Source organism: Leptopilina heterotoma, unplaced genomic scaffold (assembly GCF_015476425.1).
Source record: "Leptopilina heterotoma isolate Lh14 unplaced genomic scaffold, ASM1547642v1 Lhet_81, whole genome shotgun sequence".
Lineage (NCBI taxonomy): Eukaryota > Metazoa > Arthropoda > Insecta > Hymenoptera > Figitidae > Leptopilina > Leptopilina heterotoma.
Genome location: NW_025111185.1, coordinates 5,150,674 through 5,170,409, shown reverse-complemented (window position 1 = coordinate 5,170,409; position 19,736 = coordinate 5,150,674). Strand labels below are relative to the sequence as shown.

Genomic DNA, 19,736 nt, shown 5'->3' with positions numbered 1-19,736 from the left:
TAAATAGTTGAATTCATTCGACGAATTTTAATAAAATTTGTAAAAATAATTACATTTTTCGAGAAATTTGATTAAAATAATTGTATTAAAAATAATTGAAATTCTGCGATGAGTTTTATTATTTGTAAAAATAATTGAACCCCTAAGAAGAATTTTATTATTTTTGAACAATATTTAATTTTTGCTAAGAATATTATTGCTTTTGAAAATAATTGAATTTTTGTAATAATTTGTAACTTTTTCAAAATTAAATTTTTTTTCGTGTTTTTAACTAAAATTCTTCTATAAATGTATTATTTTTAATAATTTTTGAAAAAGTTCTGTGACAAAAAAATTATTTCTAAAAATTCACGCTCTAATGTTTTTAATATTTAATTATAATCAAAAATTTTAACTGAAATTCATTTTTAAATGAATTTTTATTAGAAAATTCTACGAGTATTCAATTATTTAAATACACAAAAATAAATAATTTACTGAATAATTAAATGTTTCTTAAAATTAAATTCTGATAAAGAATTTTATCAATAAATGTGACGCGCTCCCAAGAAAGGTACCTAAGAAGCAAATGAATTCTAGGGTAGGTTCGTGTTACATTTATCTTGATTAAAAGTTTATTTCTAATTATTTGAATTTGAAACCAATTTTCGTAGGATATTTATTGGATATAATAAAGACTTGAAGATCAATAATTTTTAATTAATAATTGATTTTCTTTCTGTATCTCTTCGGAGCGCGACACAAATTTTTAAATAATTGAATTCTTTCTACGAATTTTAATAAAATTTTTAAGAATAATTACATTTTTCGAGAAATTTGATTAAAATTGTATTAAAAATAATTGAAATTCTGCAATGAGTTTTATTATTTATGAAAATAATTTAATTCCTAAAAAGAATTTTACAATTTTTACAAAATTTTTGAAAATAATTGAATTTTTTGAAGAATTTCATTAAACGTAAAAATAAAGAAATTTTTTTAAATAATTTTAATTGAAAAGTTTGAAAAGAATTGAAATTTACAAAGAATTTTATTAAAAACTTTGAAGAACAATTAAATTATTTAGAAAAAAATTTAATTCAAATTTTTAAAAATAATTGAATTTGTTAAAGAAATTTTATACAAATAAATTGTATTAAAAAGAATTGAATTTCTCCGAAAGATTTTATTATTTATGAAAATAATTGAATTCCTTTGAAGAATTTTATTATTTACGAAAATAATTGAATTCCTGTGAAATTTTTATTATTTTTTTTTATAAAAATAATAAAAGGTTTGTGTAGAATTTAAAAAATTTTTTTTAAATAATTGAATTCTTTTAAAAAAAATTTTTAAAATAGTAGGTTTTTAAAATCATTGAATTGAGAAAAGTTATTAAAAATAATTGAAATTTATTAAAATTTTTAAAAATAATTGAATTTTAGAGAAGAATTTAATTATTTATAAAAATAATTGAAATATTGACGAGAATATTTAAAATTTTTTGAAAATAAATTGCATTTTTAGAAGAATTTCATTAAATTTCGGAAAAATAATGAAATTTTTTTAAATAATTTTAATTGAAAAGTTCGAAAATAATTAAAATTTACAAAGAATTTTATTAAAAATTTTTGAGATGAATAAATTGAATTATTTAGAAAAAATTATATTACAATTTTTAAAAAGAATGGAACTTGCCCAGATAGCACAACATTTTGCAGAAAGTTTGCAGCAAGTTTGCATTGCAAACTTTGCAAATTTGCATGCAAGTTTGCAACAAATTTGTGGCAAATTGGCAATCGTCCGCCTTGTGTAAAGTTTACGGAGCAAACTTGCTACAAGTTTTCACAGAAAACTTGCAGAAAAGTTGTAACAAACTTACAGCAAACTTTCTGAAAACTTTAAAAATTTTCAAAAAAACCATTTTGTATTCAAAATGTACATATTTTGTCAAATGTTGCCTTCCCTCTAAGGTATAAAATCACACTAGAATTTACTATTTTCACATTGCAGCCACCGGAAATAAGGGGACTTTTTGTATTTTTTAGTATTTTCTACACTAAGTCACTAATCCGACAAATGTTCACCAAATTAGCAAAGTTTCTTACTATTTCGTCGAATAGTTCCAAACAACTGTAGTAAACTCAGAAATATTGTGTACGAAAAATTACTATAGTCGTTTGTAAATGCAGAAAGAAAGAGTGAAAGAAAAAATACGGATTTTTATCGCCGGTTTCCCGCCAATTTTTGACTAATGGAGATAGACTGATGGAAGGATTTTTACATACACAGACACACACACACACTTATATATTTGTTGGATAAATATTTGAAGACACACACATGTTTATTTCACTTATATGTATAGACGCGGTTAATTAATACACTAATACAGCAACTGCACACACGACAACGAATTTCACTGAAAGTATACATGTTTGTTTTCTTATAATATATTGAATGATGAAAATTTACAGCACTTAAGAGAAAGCAGTTTACTTTTAACAACATATTATAAGACATAGTTCTTAGGACAGGAATAAATGCAAAATTTATTAATTTATAATGGTCAATTTCTGAGATAACGAACGACCTACGTTTCACTTTATATTTAATTATTGTAGATAATATCCAAATTTATTTTGCATACGCGAAACATAGGAACCCAAATTCAAGTTCAGGATTGCTCTAAACGAGGTTAGAAAAAAAATTCAAATTCACATATAATAAAACTTGAAATCTCCTATTTAAAAGTAGACCAAGTAGCTTAAAAAATACTAAGAGGTTTCAAAGATATTAGAGATTTTAAAAAGGTCTGCACGATCGAAAAGCAAACCATCATTCAAGCAAAACAATCACACCGCGCCACGTATCCAAGGCCGAATAGGACGCTTCATCGAAAACGGGCTTTATTATTATAAATTAATTATAAATTATTATTAATTATTATGGGGCGGTATCAATTGCCCTCAATTCAACTGTATACAGGAAAACTGCCCACAATAAACTGCATACTGGAAAACTGCATACAAGCAAATTTTAATAATAAAATTATTAAATTTAATTTGAAAACTGTATAAATCTAAACTGCATACCGTTAAACTGCACATAGGTAAACTGCACACAAGTCTAATTTTCTATTAAATTCATAAATAATTAATATTAAAAAACTCTACACAGTTAAAGTGTACATTGGTAAACTGCATACAAACTAAATTAAAAAAATTAAATTAAAAATTTATTTATTGTTCAATTGCACACCGTTAAACTGAACATTGCTCAACTGCATACAAAATAAATAAATAAATTAAAAAAATTTAATGTATCGTCAAATTGCACATCGGTAAACTGCATACATATCAACTGTATACAGCTAAGTTCTCTTCTATAAAGTTGACAGTTGCGAATATATTCATAAAAGAGAACTTAGCTGTATACAGTTGATATATATGTATGCAGTTTACCGATGTGCAATTTGACGATACATTAAATTTTTTAAATTTATTTATTTATTTTGTATGCAGTTGAGCAATGTTCAGTTTAACGGTGTGCAATTGAACAATAAATAAATTTGTAATTTAATTTTTTAAATTTAGTTTGTATGCAGTTTACCAATGTACACTTTAACTGTGTAGAGTTTTTTAATATTAATTATTTATAAATTTAATAGAAAATTAGACTTGTGTGCAGTTTACCTATGTGCAGTTTAACGGTATGCAGTTTAGATTTATACAGTTTTCAAATTAAATTTAATAATTTTATTATTAAAATTTGCTTGTATGCAGTTTTCCAGTATGCAGTTTATTGTGGGCAGTTTTCCTGTATACAGTTGAATTGAGGGCAATTGATACCGCCCCAATTATTATTCATTATTATTATTATTAATTATAATTAATTATAAACGAGATTCTTTAAATAAAACAAAAAATTTAGACAAATTTTATAGTTATTTTTTATTAAAAACTATTATTTTAAATTTAATTTAGTATAATTAACATTTAATAATTTTTCAAGAATTTCTTCAATTTTTTATATTATATTTTAAAATATATCACATATTAGTTGAGTTTTGAAACAATCCAACTTGACATATTATTTTGAAATATCATCTAATTAAAGTTCATGAAATTTATTTAATCGGTAATATTATAAATCAATAAATCACTCTAAATTAAAAATTCTATATAATATGTAAATAAAAACGTAACTCTTTAAAAGTTAATTTTTAAATATTTGCATATGTGAGATTTTTTTATACTTTTTATTTATTTTTAATTAATAAATATTTTTAAATATATAAAATTATATAAATATATAAAAAAACAAGCGCGGACACATTCTCATCGCGCGGGGGCTCGCAAGTTGCAGCGCGCCTCGGGGCGCGCGAATATTGATCGTCACGCTTCGCGCTCCGTGTGTTGTTGCGCGCTTCGCGCGCAAATGGCTCGCTTCGCTTGCGGTGGTTGCAATTATTGTGCATTATTATATTGTGTTCTTGTTCCCTATTATATGTTTCATAAAACATTTTTTTTCTTAACCCCTTGACAGTCGATGACGTGTATACACGTCATGATGCAGGTGGGCTCAAACTGTCGATGACGTGTATAGACGCAAGCAGATTTTTGGCTACAAAAACACACAGATTTGTCCACAAATTTATACTCGGGGGTTTTCGGGGTCGCTGATTACGAATCCATTTTCAGATTTGAAAAATTCAAAATGGCGGATCTAATATGGCGGACGACATTTTCAAAAACTCGTCCGATTCATTTAAAACTCGTTACTCGGGGGTTTTCGGGGTCGCTTATTACAAATCTGATATCAGATTATGAAAATTCAAAATGGCGGACCCAATATGGCGGACATTTTCTGAAATTCATCGGATTCACTTGAAACAATTTACTCGGGGGTTTTCAGGGTCGCTGATTACGAATCCGATTTCAGATTTCAAATACAATAGTATGCTCGTTTGCGCAAATTTTAGTTTTCTAAAAGTTTGTCGACATTTTGAGCCCACTTATGAGATTTTGGTCTTGACTGCGAAGGGGTTAAAGTTACTACGACTTTAAGGATTACATTCTCATCACATGTTTTTGTTTGCTGATGATTGCGAGATTAAGTGGATTTAAATGTATATTTTTGGTCTTGATGATTAAAATTGTGAAGTTATTTTTAATTCTACTAACTCTCTTAGCAGAAACATGATTTGCAGAAGCAGCTAAAATATTTTTAAACTATTAGTATTATTATAAGTTTTTTGTGTAGTGTAGACCGGAGCGTATTGGCTAACTTTTCACTCTTTGTTGATTTACTCGGACATCTTTTAGGAAAGTCCCTATTGAAAATCCCCATATGGGAAACCACATGGGATCCTATGTCAAAAACCATGTAAAACCCTACTTCCATGAAAGAAACCACGTGGTTTACCATGTGGTTTCTCATGTCAAACCATATGGGAAATTGAGACAGGATTTTAGTTAGGAATAGACATAGGAAATTTGAACTGTTCATCTATGCATAAAACCATATCAAATCCCACATGTTTTTCCTAGTCAAATCCTAAACCGAATCCCAAGTGAAAAACAGTATCATTTATTTATAATTATTTTCCCATGTCAAATCCTAAACCAAATCCCATGTGAAAAACATTATCCGCCTTATTGAATATCCCTACATGGGAATCCACTTGGAATTTTACAAGGGATTTCACATAGGATTTTATATGGGAATTGACATAGGATTTCATGCCAGATTTCACTTAGGATTTAATATGAGATATCACATAGTATTTTATTAAAGATCAAATGAAGAAATCACTTAAATCAAATCTCAATGAGAGAAGTCACTTTCGCCACCTAGCGGTGAAAGTATAGGAGCGACAGTAATCATTTGACATGGGAAAATAATTATAAATAAATGATACTGTTTTTCACATGGGATTTGGTTTAGGATTTGACTGGGAAAAACATGTGGGATTTGATATGGTTTTATGCATAGATGAACTGTTCAAATTTCCTATGTCTATTCCTAACTAAAATCCTGTCTCAATTTCCCATATGGTTTGACATGGAAAACCACATGGTAAACCACGTGGTTTCCTTCATGGAAGTAGGGTTTTACATGGTTTTTGACATAGGATCCCATGTGGTTTCCCATGTGGTTTCCCATATGGGGATTTTCAATAGGGGTTACTCTGGTATCTCAGCTTTCTTTTAAAAAAACGAATGTCCCTATATTACTCTTACATTTGTTTCTACAATGAACGTACACTTCGTAGGTATCGTAGGTTGCTCTTTATGCATAGCGTGTTGCATTAGCCAACACGCCCTAGGGGTACTTGGAAAATATTTTGTAATTTTTATCAATACAGTAAGTGTGAATCAAAAATCTCAAATTGACCCTCAAAATATGTTTCAAGCTTAAAACGCGATTTTAGTTTCTTTTTTAAAGTTATTTTAAAAGAATTAGAACGAAAAAATGGAAATTTTGAAAAGTTTCTTTCATATGTAAAATACAGTTTTTCTACTATATTTCTTACAATAGTCATTGAATAATAAATAATCAAACTTTGTAGAAACTGGCAGTACATCAAGTTGTGTTTGGAGCGAAATCATTTCGATTTACGATTTTTAAATAAATTACATTTATTCATAACGCCCCTTAGCCATTATGTCCCGTTCCCCCGATATACGTGATTTGTAAATAGAAATGTATGATTAAAAACATGTAAATCCGGATACAGTAGATGTGATAGTTTAATTCTTATAAGAAAAACGTTAAATTTACTGAAGATTTAAAAATGAACAATTAGATAAATTTTCTGCATGATTTTTTTAAGAGAACGTCCAAGCGCCTAAACTTTCGGAAGGGCCTTTGGCAGGACGCGCCCCCAGGCGGAAATTTCCAACCGGCGCGGATCCTAGCCCGTACTGACGCCGGTGTAGCTGTACTGGCTCGGAACCGCCTGCCAACCGAATGTGAACGGGCATTCTACCGAATAGTGACTAGGCCAGGAGCGCGCTGGCAACCGGCTCGGAACTGGCATTCTACCGCCCGCTGACCGGCCGGGAGAAGCCGTTCCGTGTATAATTCAACCGGCTGGGATCTGGCACTCTACCGACCGTGGATTTTTCATTTAATAGCCAGCCGAGCGCTGGCATTCTACCGACTGACAACCGGATCGGATCCAAATGATAATTTCAACAAATATCAATAAAAAAATAATAATTAATTGCAAAAGATAAATACTGATGACAATTCATTGACAGTTCACTTTACACATTTTTTTTATTTTTTTATATACTTAAACGCAATTTTTTATTACATACACATTTGAAAAATCCTAACGCTTGGAGGTACGAACCTACGCCTAACCGAATATTTACGCACCGAAATCTCGCACGCTAACCACTATGCTACGCTCGCATGGGACTCTCAAATCTTAAATACTCTCAAGTGTCACAAGCTGAAATGAAACTTGTCGAATAACTACGCGTCAATGCTACAGCTATATTTTTATTATTATATAATATATTAAATAATTGTATCTCAATATAATAATATTGAACATAATAATATTAATAATTTTAATTAATATCACAATAATAATAAATTTATTATTATTGAGATATTATTAATTAACATTAATATTATTGAGAATTAATAATAAATTATTAACATGAATATTAATATTTATTAATATTTATTAATATTAATAATTTATTATTAATTCTCAATAATATTAATTAATAATATCTCAATAATAATAAATTTATATTAATAGTATAAATTTATTTATAATAATTATAAACTATAAGTGCACAACAAATTTTTTTAATTGTTTAATTTTGAAAAAACTCTTAATAAATAATTACTTAATATTTTGATTAAATTCATTTATTAATTAATCATTATTTTCTAAAATAATGCAATTAATTATTGTAATAATTATTTAGTTATGACACATTTATTAAAAATAAATTTATAATGTGATTTATAATGTGACAATAAATGACGACATCCGCAGTCGGATCCGGCCCAGCACCGAGCCAGTACAGACTTAACATATCCGTCATTCTTCCGACGCCGCAGAAGAATAAGATCCGCCGGCGGAAGAAATCCAGTACCGAGCCGGTACTGACAATAGTGGGAAGACGGATCCGACAGTCGGAGCATAATCTGTACCGCGCCGGTTGCTTTTTCAGATCCGAATCGGTACAGACCGTCGGTACTTGCGGTCTGTACGGGCGCGGATCCCAGCCGGTTGTAAATTCCGACATTCGTCCGACTTTTCCGCCTGGGGGCCTCTGCACATTACGGCGTCTTGCCGGCAGTACGGCAAGCGTCCTTCAGAAAGGACGAAATTTATTTTTGTAAAGAAATATTTAAATTTTATAGAATATTATAATATATTATTTTATACATAATTTATTAAATTTATTAACAAATATTGTTATTATATGTTATTTTGAGCTTAAACAAGAAATTCACTTAGAGATTTTGAAAAAAATCACCATTTTTAATGCTATACAAATATTTGAATAACTTACAATATAGTAAACGTTTTCTAATACTTCTCTTATTATTTTAAAGGTCATTTTCAAAAGTATGAGAATTACTTCAGGTATTAACGTGTATTATTTGCTTAAAAAATTGTAACCAAAGCAAAGGTAGGATACCCAAATTAGAAAAAAATAATAAAAAATAGCACAGAATTTCAAAAAAAATTTGAACTAAGAAAATAAAAACAATCCTCCAAAATTTACACGTCGTTTCAACAAGAAAAAATAAATCACCTACACTGAGATAAGACAAAAAGTCAAAAATTCGAAAAAACTTTTTAAAAAAATTAAGTTTTTCAAAAGTTATCGTCGGAACAAAGTTTTTGTCTACGGACTTTTTGTCTACAGGCTTCAAGACAGACGTAATCGCCGGACCATGTTTTTTGAATTCAGGGAACCTCAAAACGCAAAGATTTCATACAATTAGCAAAAGTCAGTTTTCCACCAAATCTAATATCTTCTTATGTGATGAGAATGTAAAAAACCATTTCCAACAACATACGACCAAAAATTGAAATGTAAAAAGGGTCAGACCAGCCCAACTGTGTTAATTTCATGAGATTTCATAAAATTAGCGAAAATCAATTTTCGACCAAAACTAATACTTTCTCATGTGATAAGAATGTAAAAATATTTTGATTTAAAAATAAAATTTTTTGGTTCTAGATAAACCGTTTGGCTATACCTGACCCAAAAACTTAAAAAATAAAACTGGCCCAAAAACTTAAAAAAAAAAAAATTCATAACTTTTTTGTTTTTTGATGTACAAAAAAGTATCTAAAGGAAAAGTTATTTGTTTTTGCACAAATTTTAAGGAAAAAATTAGAAAAAAATATTTTTTTAAAAATTGTAAAAAATACAAAATTTTAAAAATTTAAAAGTTTTGTATTTTTGTCGTTATTTGACGAAATGAGCTGTCCAACGAACTCAGGCTTCATTTTAATAGACTGAAAAATCACCCCAAATTGCAAGTCGATTTATTAAAATTTATTCGAGTTATCGTCGAGACAAAATTTTCTACAGACAGAGAGACAGACAGATCGACAGACAGACACTTCTCTGAAAACATTTTTTTAGAATCAGGGGGTCATAAAACGTGAAGATTTATCAAAATTAGAAATTTCTCAAAATCGCACAAATCCAAGACTTTCTCATTTTTGATGAGAATATAATATATAAAAATTATATATAAATAAAAATGTAACTTCTTTAAAAATTAATTTTTAAATATTTGCATAATATGTGAGCATTTTTTAATACTTTTTATTTATTTTTAATTAATAATTAATAACAATTAATAATAATAATAATAATAATAATAATGAATAATAATTAATAATAATTTATAATTAATTTATAAAAATAAAGTCCGTTTTCGATGAAGCGTCCTATTCGACCTTGGATACGTGGCGCGATGTGATTGTTTTGCTTGAATGATGGTTTGCTTTTCGATCGTGCAGACCTTTTTAAAATCTCTAATATCTTTGAAACCTCTTAATATTTTTTAAGCTACTTGGTCTACTTTTAAATAGGAGATTTCAAGTTTTATTATATGTGAATTTGAATTTTTTTCTAACCTCGTTTAGAGCAATCCTGAACTTGAAGTTGGGTGATGGAATTTCCAAAAATCAGAAAATTAGACGCTATTTCTCACACTCTAACTCCTAGTTTTGAACTTTAGCTCATTTTACGCGAAATTCTATAAGCTTTCTAATGGTTATTTTAAAAATGTTTTAGACTTACTTTTAAGTGAAATATAATAGAAAAATGAGAGGCATGCTTTTAATACGAATTTTGTAAGTGGACTGACAATTCTGGCCTGTACTGTCATTATTAAATAATAATTTATTTTTTATTAGTTTATTAATTTTTTTATTCCCTAAATATTCTTTAATAACTAAATCTATTGTTGATTAATTATAAAATTTTAATATAATTAATTAATGTTATTATTATAATTATTAATTATTCTCTTTCTGTTTTTCGAGAAAGAGACAAAAATATTTCTCTCTTTCTGTTTTTCGAGAAAGAAACAAAAAAATATTAGAAAATGGAAATTTTGAATATTAATTCAAGTGCGGCTGTTTTTTCAGACTCTATTAGATACACTTTCACTTTAGATTTTTGCATTAATTATATCAGGGGTCACACGACAATTTGGCGACACTGGTCGCGCACTTGTACGCAATTCAATTTAAAACGTGCTTTAAAAAGTTACTCTATATTGTATGAAAGGGTCCGAAAGGAACGAAAAAACCTTTCTCACAAGGGTTGTTTTTGTTTTCAATTTTGTTTCCAAAAAAATTGTTAATTTTCAAAATTACGACTCAAACAACAAATAAGCAGAGATCTATAAGCAAAGATTCATAAGTATATTAGAGTTCTATAATTTATTCATAACTTATCATACCTGATCAATCGTACATTGCGTATCATAATCAATTTTAGAATTGTCATCATTTTGATTCTGTAAAAGAAAAAAAAACTAGGGTTTCAATTGAACCGGACGAAACAATTTATATAGTGTTTTAAAATCACCAAGCGATTCAATTTAGTATTTTATAAGCCTTCTCACACGAGGAAGATCCGTAACTTTTTCTTCCTCTCGCACAGGAACTTTTATAAATCAGATGCGGTATGAAGTTTGATTTTTATATATTCATTGAGATAATTCGGAAGTGGGGTCAATTAAATTCTAACTAAATAAATGCCGAATAAAACTTTCAAAGTCTGACGCTTTTGTTATAATTTGAAACGAGAATTTAAAAATTGTTTTTTCTATACTTTCTAAATTTCATTCAGTTAAAAATTATAGATTCAACTGACAATCAGTGGCTGACTTTCTGCTTCTAAATTTAGACAGTGTTATTTTTTCTATTGTATTATTTTTTACACTGAAAAAAATTGATTTGTTTCAAATAAAGAATTAGTTGTCTATATTATCAAATAAATATTTACTTGAAACAAATAATTTTTTTTTGAATTAATTAAATGATATTTGCTTCAAATATTGAACTTATTGGTTCAAATATACAATTAAATTGGTTTATAAGGGGACATTCCAGTTTAAAATATAAAAAAATCGATTTTTTATTTTCGGATTTCTTATAGTGTCAAGAATACTCTCCTAAAATTTTATTGCAAAATTCGAAGTAAAACAAAAGTTATACATACTAATAACTTATTCTTCGCCATGTCAAAGATGTTTTTATATGCGGATAAGCAGAATCCAATCAAATGATTCAAATGTTTCTTATTTGCATTTTGTAAAAAAGACAAACAAAAATGTATTTGGTATTGCTGATCACAAATTAGATATCAAAATTTCAAAATTCAAAATGGCAGAAGAGAAAATTAAAAATCAAGTGGATTTGCTTGAAAATCGTTGCTCGGGAGTTTTTAGGGTCGCTGATTACGAATATGATATCAGATTTTTAAAATTCAAAATGGCGGATCCAATATGGCGACCAATATTTTTAAAAAATCATCGGATTTGCTTAAAAATCGTTACTCGAGGGTTTTCGGGGTTATTGTTTACGAATCTGACATCAGTTTTTAAAAATTCAAAATGTTGGATTCAATATGGCGGGTAATTTTTTAAAATTAATCAATTTTGAATTTAAAAAATCTAATATCATATTCGTAATCTACGACCCCAAATACCCCAAAGTAACGATTTTCAAGCAAATCCGATGATTTAAAAAAAAATTGTCCGCCATATTGGATCTGCCATTTGGAATTTTAAAAATCTGATACGATATTCGTAATTAGCGACCCTAAAAACCCTCGAGTAATGATTTTCAAGCAAATCCAATGATTTTTTTTTAAATTGTCCAAACTTATCAATCAAAACTTTAAGTGCGTTTATCTCAAAATTGCTTTTTTTGATCTGGTAAGAGTGATATCTGAGTTCTTATAAAGTGATTTTGAAAAATCAAAGGGCATTTTATTTATTGTCATCTTGTCTATAAGTGGAACCTCAAAAACTGGAAAATTTCCAACTCCCTTTTTATTTATAGGAGAAATTCTGAATAAAAACATGTGTTTTTTTCCCTTTTTTGAGGTTCCACACCTAAAGAAATATCTAACGAAGAGAATGTCACTTCGTTTTTGGTTTTATTCGTTTTAGAAAGTTTGGAATCGATCTTACCATAAGAAATGGACTTTTTTGAAAATAGCGTATATCGCCGCCATTTTGAAGTAAAAATGAACAAAATTTTTTTGTGCATATTCTTAAATAAATTATTTGTCACATGTAAAAGGAATTTCATAAATAAATGTTATAGTTATTTTAAATATATATATTAAAAAGGTCTTGTTTTTTCCTGTTTTGAAGTGTAATGTCCCCTTTAATAAAAATTATTAGAGATGCAAGTAAATATTTATTTGCTAATAAATAAGGAATCGGTTATTTGCATAAAATAAAATTTTTTTCAGTGTACAAAATTATTATTTTCAATTTCTAGTTTTTAATTATATATTTGAGGGATTCTTTCTCAAGTGGGCCACCCCCCCAGTAAGAAGCGAGGAATTGAAAAGGATTGAAATAATTCAAACTCTGTATGGTGTAGTAGAAATTATCCAATACTTTTGAATGCCATTTCTGTCCAATACTTTTCTATACCATGATATAGGACCACGTTTCGTCTAAAAATGAATGCAATTCAATTCTGTTTGTAATTGTTAACAAAGACAAAATTTTTTTCTGAATGCTTTCCAATCCCATCCGAAATTATTACAGCCTGTCATTACATCACTTTTCAATTTTTCATTGGAACCGCGTTTCTATGCATGCATTCAAGCGCAATCTTCTGGATTTTTGTAATTTATAAGATACATATACATTGGCAGATTTTGTAAAAAATGTTTGTGTTCAAAGAAAAACTTGCTGAAAAATTGATTGTTTACCAATTTTACGTCATTTAAACGAGTCAGGGCCGTTATTCTGTTAGACAATAAATCATAACCTAAAAATTTCAGAGACTTTTAAACACTTTTAACCCTCTTAACTGATAATAATTTAATAATTATTCCTTTCTAAAATAGCAAATAAAGTCATGAGTGCAGTTATTTGAAAGTAATTGAAATTGAAAACTTTTTGAAGTTGAATTGAAATTGTAAACTTTTCAACTACTGTCGCGGAATTCAGAAGCATAGGACAGAAATGGTATTCAAAAGGATAGAATTTTTTTAATGCTTCTTAATCTTTGCTTTCTTACTAGGTATTCAAGAAGATTGATATCGTTACTTTTCATATTGCTCTCACTGGATAGAAAAGTATTGGACAGAAATGGCATTCAAAAGAATAGAATCTTTTTAATACTTTTCAATTTTTCGTTTCTTACTGGGCCTTCTCTCCATTTCAAATTTAATTCAAAAATCTTTTATAATAGCTCAAATTAAAGGTAAAAATGTCAATGCCGTTGGTCAATGCCGTTGGTCCCTTTTTGAAATATTAATTTTCAAATAAACTATAGAGAATTTAATGACAAAAAACACTATGACCAATTCTTTTTCATGTTAAAAAACGAAGAAAAACCCAATTTTAAAAATTCTACAGGGATCTACAATATTAAAGTATATGAGAAATTTGCAAAATTTCATATTATTTCCTAAAATTAAAGATGGCGAATCCAATATGGCGCCCAAAATTTAAAAAATTTATAATTTTTGTTCAAACTTACCATAAAGGGGTTTTTGGGATCGCTGATGACGAATTTGGTGTAAGTTTTTCAAAATTCAAAATGGCGAATCCAAAATGTCGGACTTAAAAATTAAAAATCAATCGGATTTGCCTAAAATTTGTTAATTGGGGGTTTTTGAGATCGCTGATTACGAATTTGATGTCAGATTCTCAAAATTCAAAATGGCGAATTCAAAATGTCGGACTCAGAAATTAAAAATTAAACGGCTTTATTGAAAATTTGTCATTCCGGGGTTTTTAGGGTGTTTAATTACGAATTTTATGTTTATGATTAGGAATTTGATGACAGCTTTTCAGAATTCAATATAATAGATCTAATATAGTTAACGTAATATAAAAAATTAATCAGATTTGCTAAAAGTTCGTTACTGTGATATTTTTGGGATCGACGATTCTATATTGAGTATTAGAAATTCGAAATTTTGAATCCAATTACGCTGACAAAATTGATTGCCAGCTATGTGATTGCTGCTGATTTTTATGTTTTGTATAGAAATTATTATGAATAAAGCGATACTCAAATGACCCTAAAGAACTTAAATTTTTAAATAAATATAATTTGTCCAATTTGTATTTAATTCTGAAAAGCTGACATCAAATTCCTAATCAAAGACCCCAAATCCCACGAGTAACACATTTTAAGTGCATCCGATTAGTTCCTAATATTTTTATGTCCGCCGTATTGGATCCGCTATTTTGAGTTTTGATTATTTGTCTATGATTACGAATTTTATGTCAGCTTTTCAGAATTCAATATAAATTGAAAAAATTATCTTATTTTTTTAAATCTAAGTTCTTTAGGGTCATTTGAGCATAGCTTTATTAATAATAATTCCTTTACCAAACATAAAAAACTTGAGAAACAGCAGCAATCACATAGGAAACATCGCAAAAGGTAGATTCATATAGAAAGCACTCCAAATGACAAAGGCTAGGAGAACTCACATAAAGAATCCAATTGTTTAAAAAAATCTGTCAGCGTTATTGGATTGAAAATTTTGAATTTCTAACACTCAATATAGAATCGTCGATCCCAAAAATATCACAGTAACGAACTTTTAGCAAATCTGATTAACTTTTTATATTACGTTAACTATATTAGATCTATTATATTAAATTCTGAAAAGCTGTCATCGAATTCCTAATCATATAGACATCAAATTCGTTATCAGAGAACTCAAAAAACCCCAAATAACAAATTTTAGGCAAAGCCGATTGATTTTTAATTTTTAAATCCGCCATTTTGAATTCGACATTTTGAATTTTGAAACAAACACCAAATTCGTCAACAGCGATCCTAAAAACCCCTTTATGGTAAGTTTGAACAAAAATTATAAATTTTTTAAATTTTGGGCGCCATATTGGATTCGCCATCTTTAATTTTAGGAAGTAATATGAAATTTTGCAAATTTCTCATATACTTTAATGTTGTAAACCCTGTAGAATTTTTTAAATTGGGGTTTTCTTCGTTTTTTAACATAAAAAAGAATTGGTCATAGTGTTTTTTGTCATTAAATTCTCTATAGTTTATTTGAAAATTAATATTTCAAAAAGGGCCCAACGGCATTGAAAAGCTGACATTTTTACCTTTAATTTGAGCTATTATAAAAGATTTTTTGATTAAATTTGAAATGGAGAGAAGGAGTGGTCCACTTGAGAAAGAATGCCTCTTATATATTATTTATAATCCTTTAGATTGCAAACTTACTTAAAATTATTACACTAATAATTCTACTTCTCCCTTTTTCATTAAAGGAATGAATAATTTCTCTGCGAATTTCTGTTTTAGAAATTAAATCCCTAGAGTATTTTCAAATTAAGGACGATTAAAATTTATTTTAAAAAAATATTTTGATTGAAGTAAATAATAAAGAAGAAAATGAAGAAACAAAATTACTGAAGAAGATGATCTTTTTAGTGTTAATTTTTTAACTTTTAATTATTAATATTCATTTATTCACTGTATTGGAATTCACTCTGAAAAACTAAAATTGTGGCATTACCAACGATGTGTTACATATTCGAAAGGAAGTAACAAACAGGAAACATGAAATCGTAATTTCTCGTGTATACCTTTAAATCAGCCAAGCCTAAATTGTTTTGAAATTTATTTTGCACTCTCAATTGAATATTTTCCAAGAGCATTTATTTATAACAAAACATATTTTTTACTTTAATAAATAAATAAACAAAATTTAAGTTCAATTTAAATTTAAATTTGTGTTTAAATTTCAAATTAAATTTATGTTTTAATTTAAAATTAAAAATTATAATTTGATATTCTTTAAGAAGATGAACGATGCGCCGACATAGAAGTTAATTAATTAATGAGTTACACTCGGGTTTCAATTGATATGTCCTTTAGGTTCAAACACTTTTCATCCACTCTCCTTTTTCAAGTATTTTTATTTTATTTTATTTCCCATCATAGTCTATAGAAAATTCCTAAAATAGCAAATTTATATTCACGATTTCTCCAATAAGAAACAAAAAAAAAAATTAGCCACTCTTCCCAAAAACTGAATTAAAATCATTCTGTTTATGAATAAAATAAACTTTTGGAACTGTATAAAAACTGCATTGTTTTTGTTGGATTATTTAAAAATCTGTTAAAAAAATCCATTGAAAAAATATATACTGAAAAAAATCTATAAAAAAAAACTCTTTAGAAAAAACGAATTCTATTGGAATGCAAAAACTATAAACATTTTTAATACGATTAATGTATAACTTTAACATTTACAATTCGTGCCTAATAAGGATACGTCAATTTAAATGGTAATTCTAGGGAGTAAAATATCCAATAAAAAAAGGAAAAGATTAAAAATATCCAGAAAAATAGTAATAAAAATTGGTGAAGAAATAAAATGTAAAATTTCCCACCTGATTTATATTTAATTCCAAAAAACATTCTTCTTCAATATTTTTTTCCGTATTTTTTAAGTTTGATTCATTTAATCGAACTGCTTCCACTGTTGTCAATATTATCAAAATTAAACATGTTTGATCTAACATAATATCTATTACCAAATATCAAATCCACTCTATCGTTTCCAAACGGACTGAAACTGATATTTTGACGCTCAAAAACTATTTCATTCTTCACTTTTTCGGCACAAATTTTTACAAAAAATATCTTTTTAAAAAAATCATTCGTCAAGAAAAATTTTTTTTAAAACAAAAACCATTTGTCAGAAGCACTTTTTTCGATTTTCTCGAAAAAAAATTGCGGAACAGAAACACGGACTGTGATGCTACTGTGAACAAAAAGAGACTGACGCGAGAATCAACATACTCCCTCGAACCATTATCCTTATCTCTTCTTTTGCTCTTGAAACTAAGTAACTAATCAGTGGTCAATAATTGATCATCCTAATCATTCACAGGTATTAACTATTTTTTTTGTATATTCTTGAAAAAAATTCATCTCAATATTCTCAATTTAATTAAAAATTGTATTTTTTATTTAAAAATAAACTTTGCAATTTTTTTACTACTAAATTTACTACTGCTACTACTACTACCAAATTGTGTTTTAACCAAAAAATAGAATCTTTAATTTCAAAATTTCTAATTTCAACTTTTAAGCAATTTAAAAGAAAATCATTAAAGAAGAAAAGTTTCAAATAAAGAGAAAAAGTGCATTTTTTATTTACTGTATTTATTATTAACTCGAGAATTTTTCTTCTATCCATAAAAAACAATTTTTCTTCGTTTGAATATTTCATTCTACAAAAATGTAATTTTTAGAATCTATTCACGAGACTATGTACGAACTTTAAACTTCATTTTCTTTCCAAGAACTTATTTAATTTTTACAAAATAATATTGTAAAATAATTTAAATAAAAAAGTTTGATTACAAACTTTTATGCTACTTGTTGGCGTGTATAAATGTATAATTCATGTAGATACAATCTACATTTGTGTATGACTGGTTGCATAATTTTAGGTACACTGTAAAAAAAGGGAGTTGAATTTTAACTCCCCCGGGGGTCTATAAAAGTCGCACCCATTGGGGAGTTAATGCCAGGGGAGTTAAATAAAGAGAGTTAAAACTTCACACCCAAATGCTAACTCCCCAAGGAAAAAATAACTCGCGCGGGTGTTGAATGAAGGAAGTTAGAAATTAACTCTCTTTTGGAGTTGATTTTTAACTCGAAAAATTTCACTCCCAACTCCCGAGTTCGTTAACTCCCTAAATTTTTTACAGTGTAATACTTGTTTTTAAACTGTTAAATTAAATATTTCAATTAAAATATTAAAAACAAAATATCTATAAATTTAAATATTTAACTTCGATATTATAAACAATAACGCGGCGAATTAAATTTATTGTAAACATTATAGTAAATTAGTATTTTGTAAAACTGGGCATAACTCGTTCTTGTTCATTCATATTTATTTATTTATTTACAACATAAGATCCCGCGATCCAAAATAAATCATAAATGGGTAACGAGAAGTTGAAAAAATATTTATATTTAATATTTTGTTTATTTAAATTTATATTTAACACTAGCTGTCGGACCCGTCTTCGACGGGTTTTAATTTCTACTAATACATTTAAAAAGGTGTCAACAAACCAGGAAATAGACGGGAATTTAATTTTAATGGTAAAAACTAATAATTATAGTTACCATTAACTATTTCGTTAGGGAAATATGATTATTTCAATCAATGACAGTTGTTATCAGTTATTCAGGAACAGTATTTGTCAATTTGTAGTATTTTATGCGTTTGTAGTATTGCAATTAATGTATTAAAAATAAATCCTAAATTTCAATCAGTTTTTGGAGTATAATTCGAAATAATTGTGTCACAATTAGACCCTACGTTATGACGGCTAAAACTTAAATAAAACCTATATGTTTAGGCTTAAATTTTGACTCGGGTCTGTTGTCATAAATACTACATTAATAAAAATTAAAGTATATAAAGCAATTTTTAAAAACAAATTATAATATAATAAAACTTTTTTAACTTGGTAAGAAAATGCCCGGGTTTTCCCGGTCAAATTAAATTCCCGGCTATTTCTCAGTTTCCCCGCACAATTTGTAGACACTATGAAGGAGTTTACACCGTCAGCCTTAAATATAAGCCTCCGCGAGAATAAACGGATATGCCTCCATGAGCATATACTTGCGTCTGCGCAAAGTGTTTGCCTGCAGCTGTGTTGTGAAAAGGCCTAAGCACAATAGATTCGCGAAAGTCGTTCGCGAACGCAAAGCATGAGTTAGAAAAGGACAGAGATATATTTGTGTCCTTGTCTATCTCATGCGTCTCGTTCGCGAACGACTTTCGCGAACCTATTGTGCGTTGGACTAAAGAGTTTGCCTTGACCACGTGTTCGCGCAGGCGCAAATATATGCTCCTGGAGGTATATCCGTTTATGCGCGCGGAGGCTTATAATATTTAAGGCTTACGGTGTAAACTCCTTCTATGTCAAATGTATTATAGTATAGAAACTAAAACCCATCAGAGACTGTTACT

The 19,736-nt window shown here is 27.9% G+C and overlaps 1 protein-coding gene across 2 annotated transcripts in view; it reads right to left on the bottom strand.

The window, feature by feature from the left end:
* The window catches only part of LOC122511275 (proto-oncogene tyrosine-protein kinase ROS), a 41,977-nt gene extending 24,482 nt beyond the window's left edge, over nucleotides 1-17,495 (bottom strand). The window contains exons 1-2 of one of the 2 annotated variants that reach the window (XM_043626425.1): nucleotides 17,128-17,495; nucleotides 10,951-11,007 (exon numbers count right to left, since the gene is read on the bottom strand). In XM_043626425.1, the coding sequence (XP_043482360.1) occupies nucleotides 10,951-11,007; nucleotides 17,128-17,259 (189 nt within the window). In that variant the 5' untranslated portion in view covers nucleotides 17,260-17,495. The remainder of the gene's footprint in view (nucleotides 1-10,950; nucleotides 11,008-17,127) is intronic. The other variant, XM_043626426.1, reaches the window with a different exon arrangement.
* Nucleotides 17,496-19,736: the final 2,241 nt, after the last annotated feature.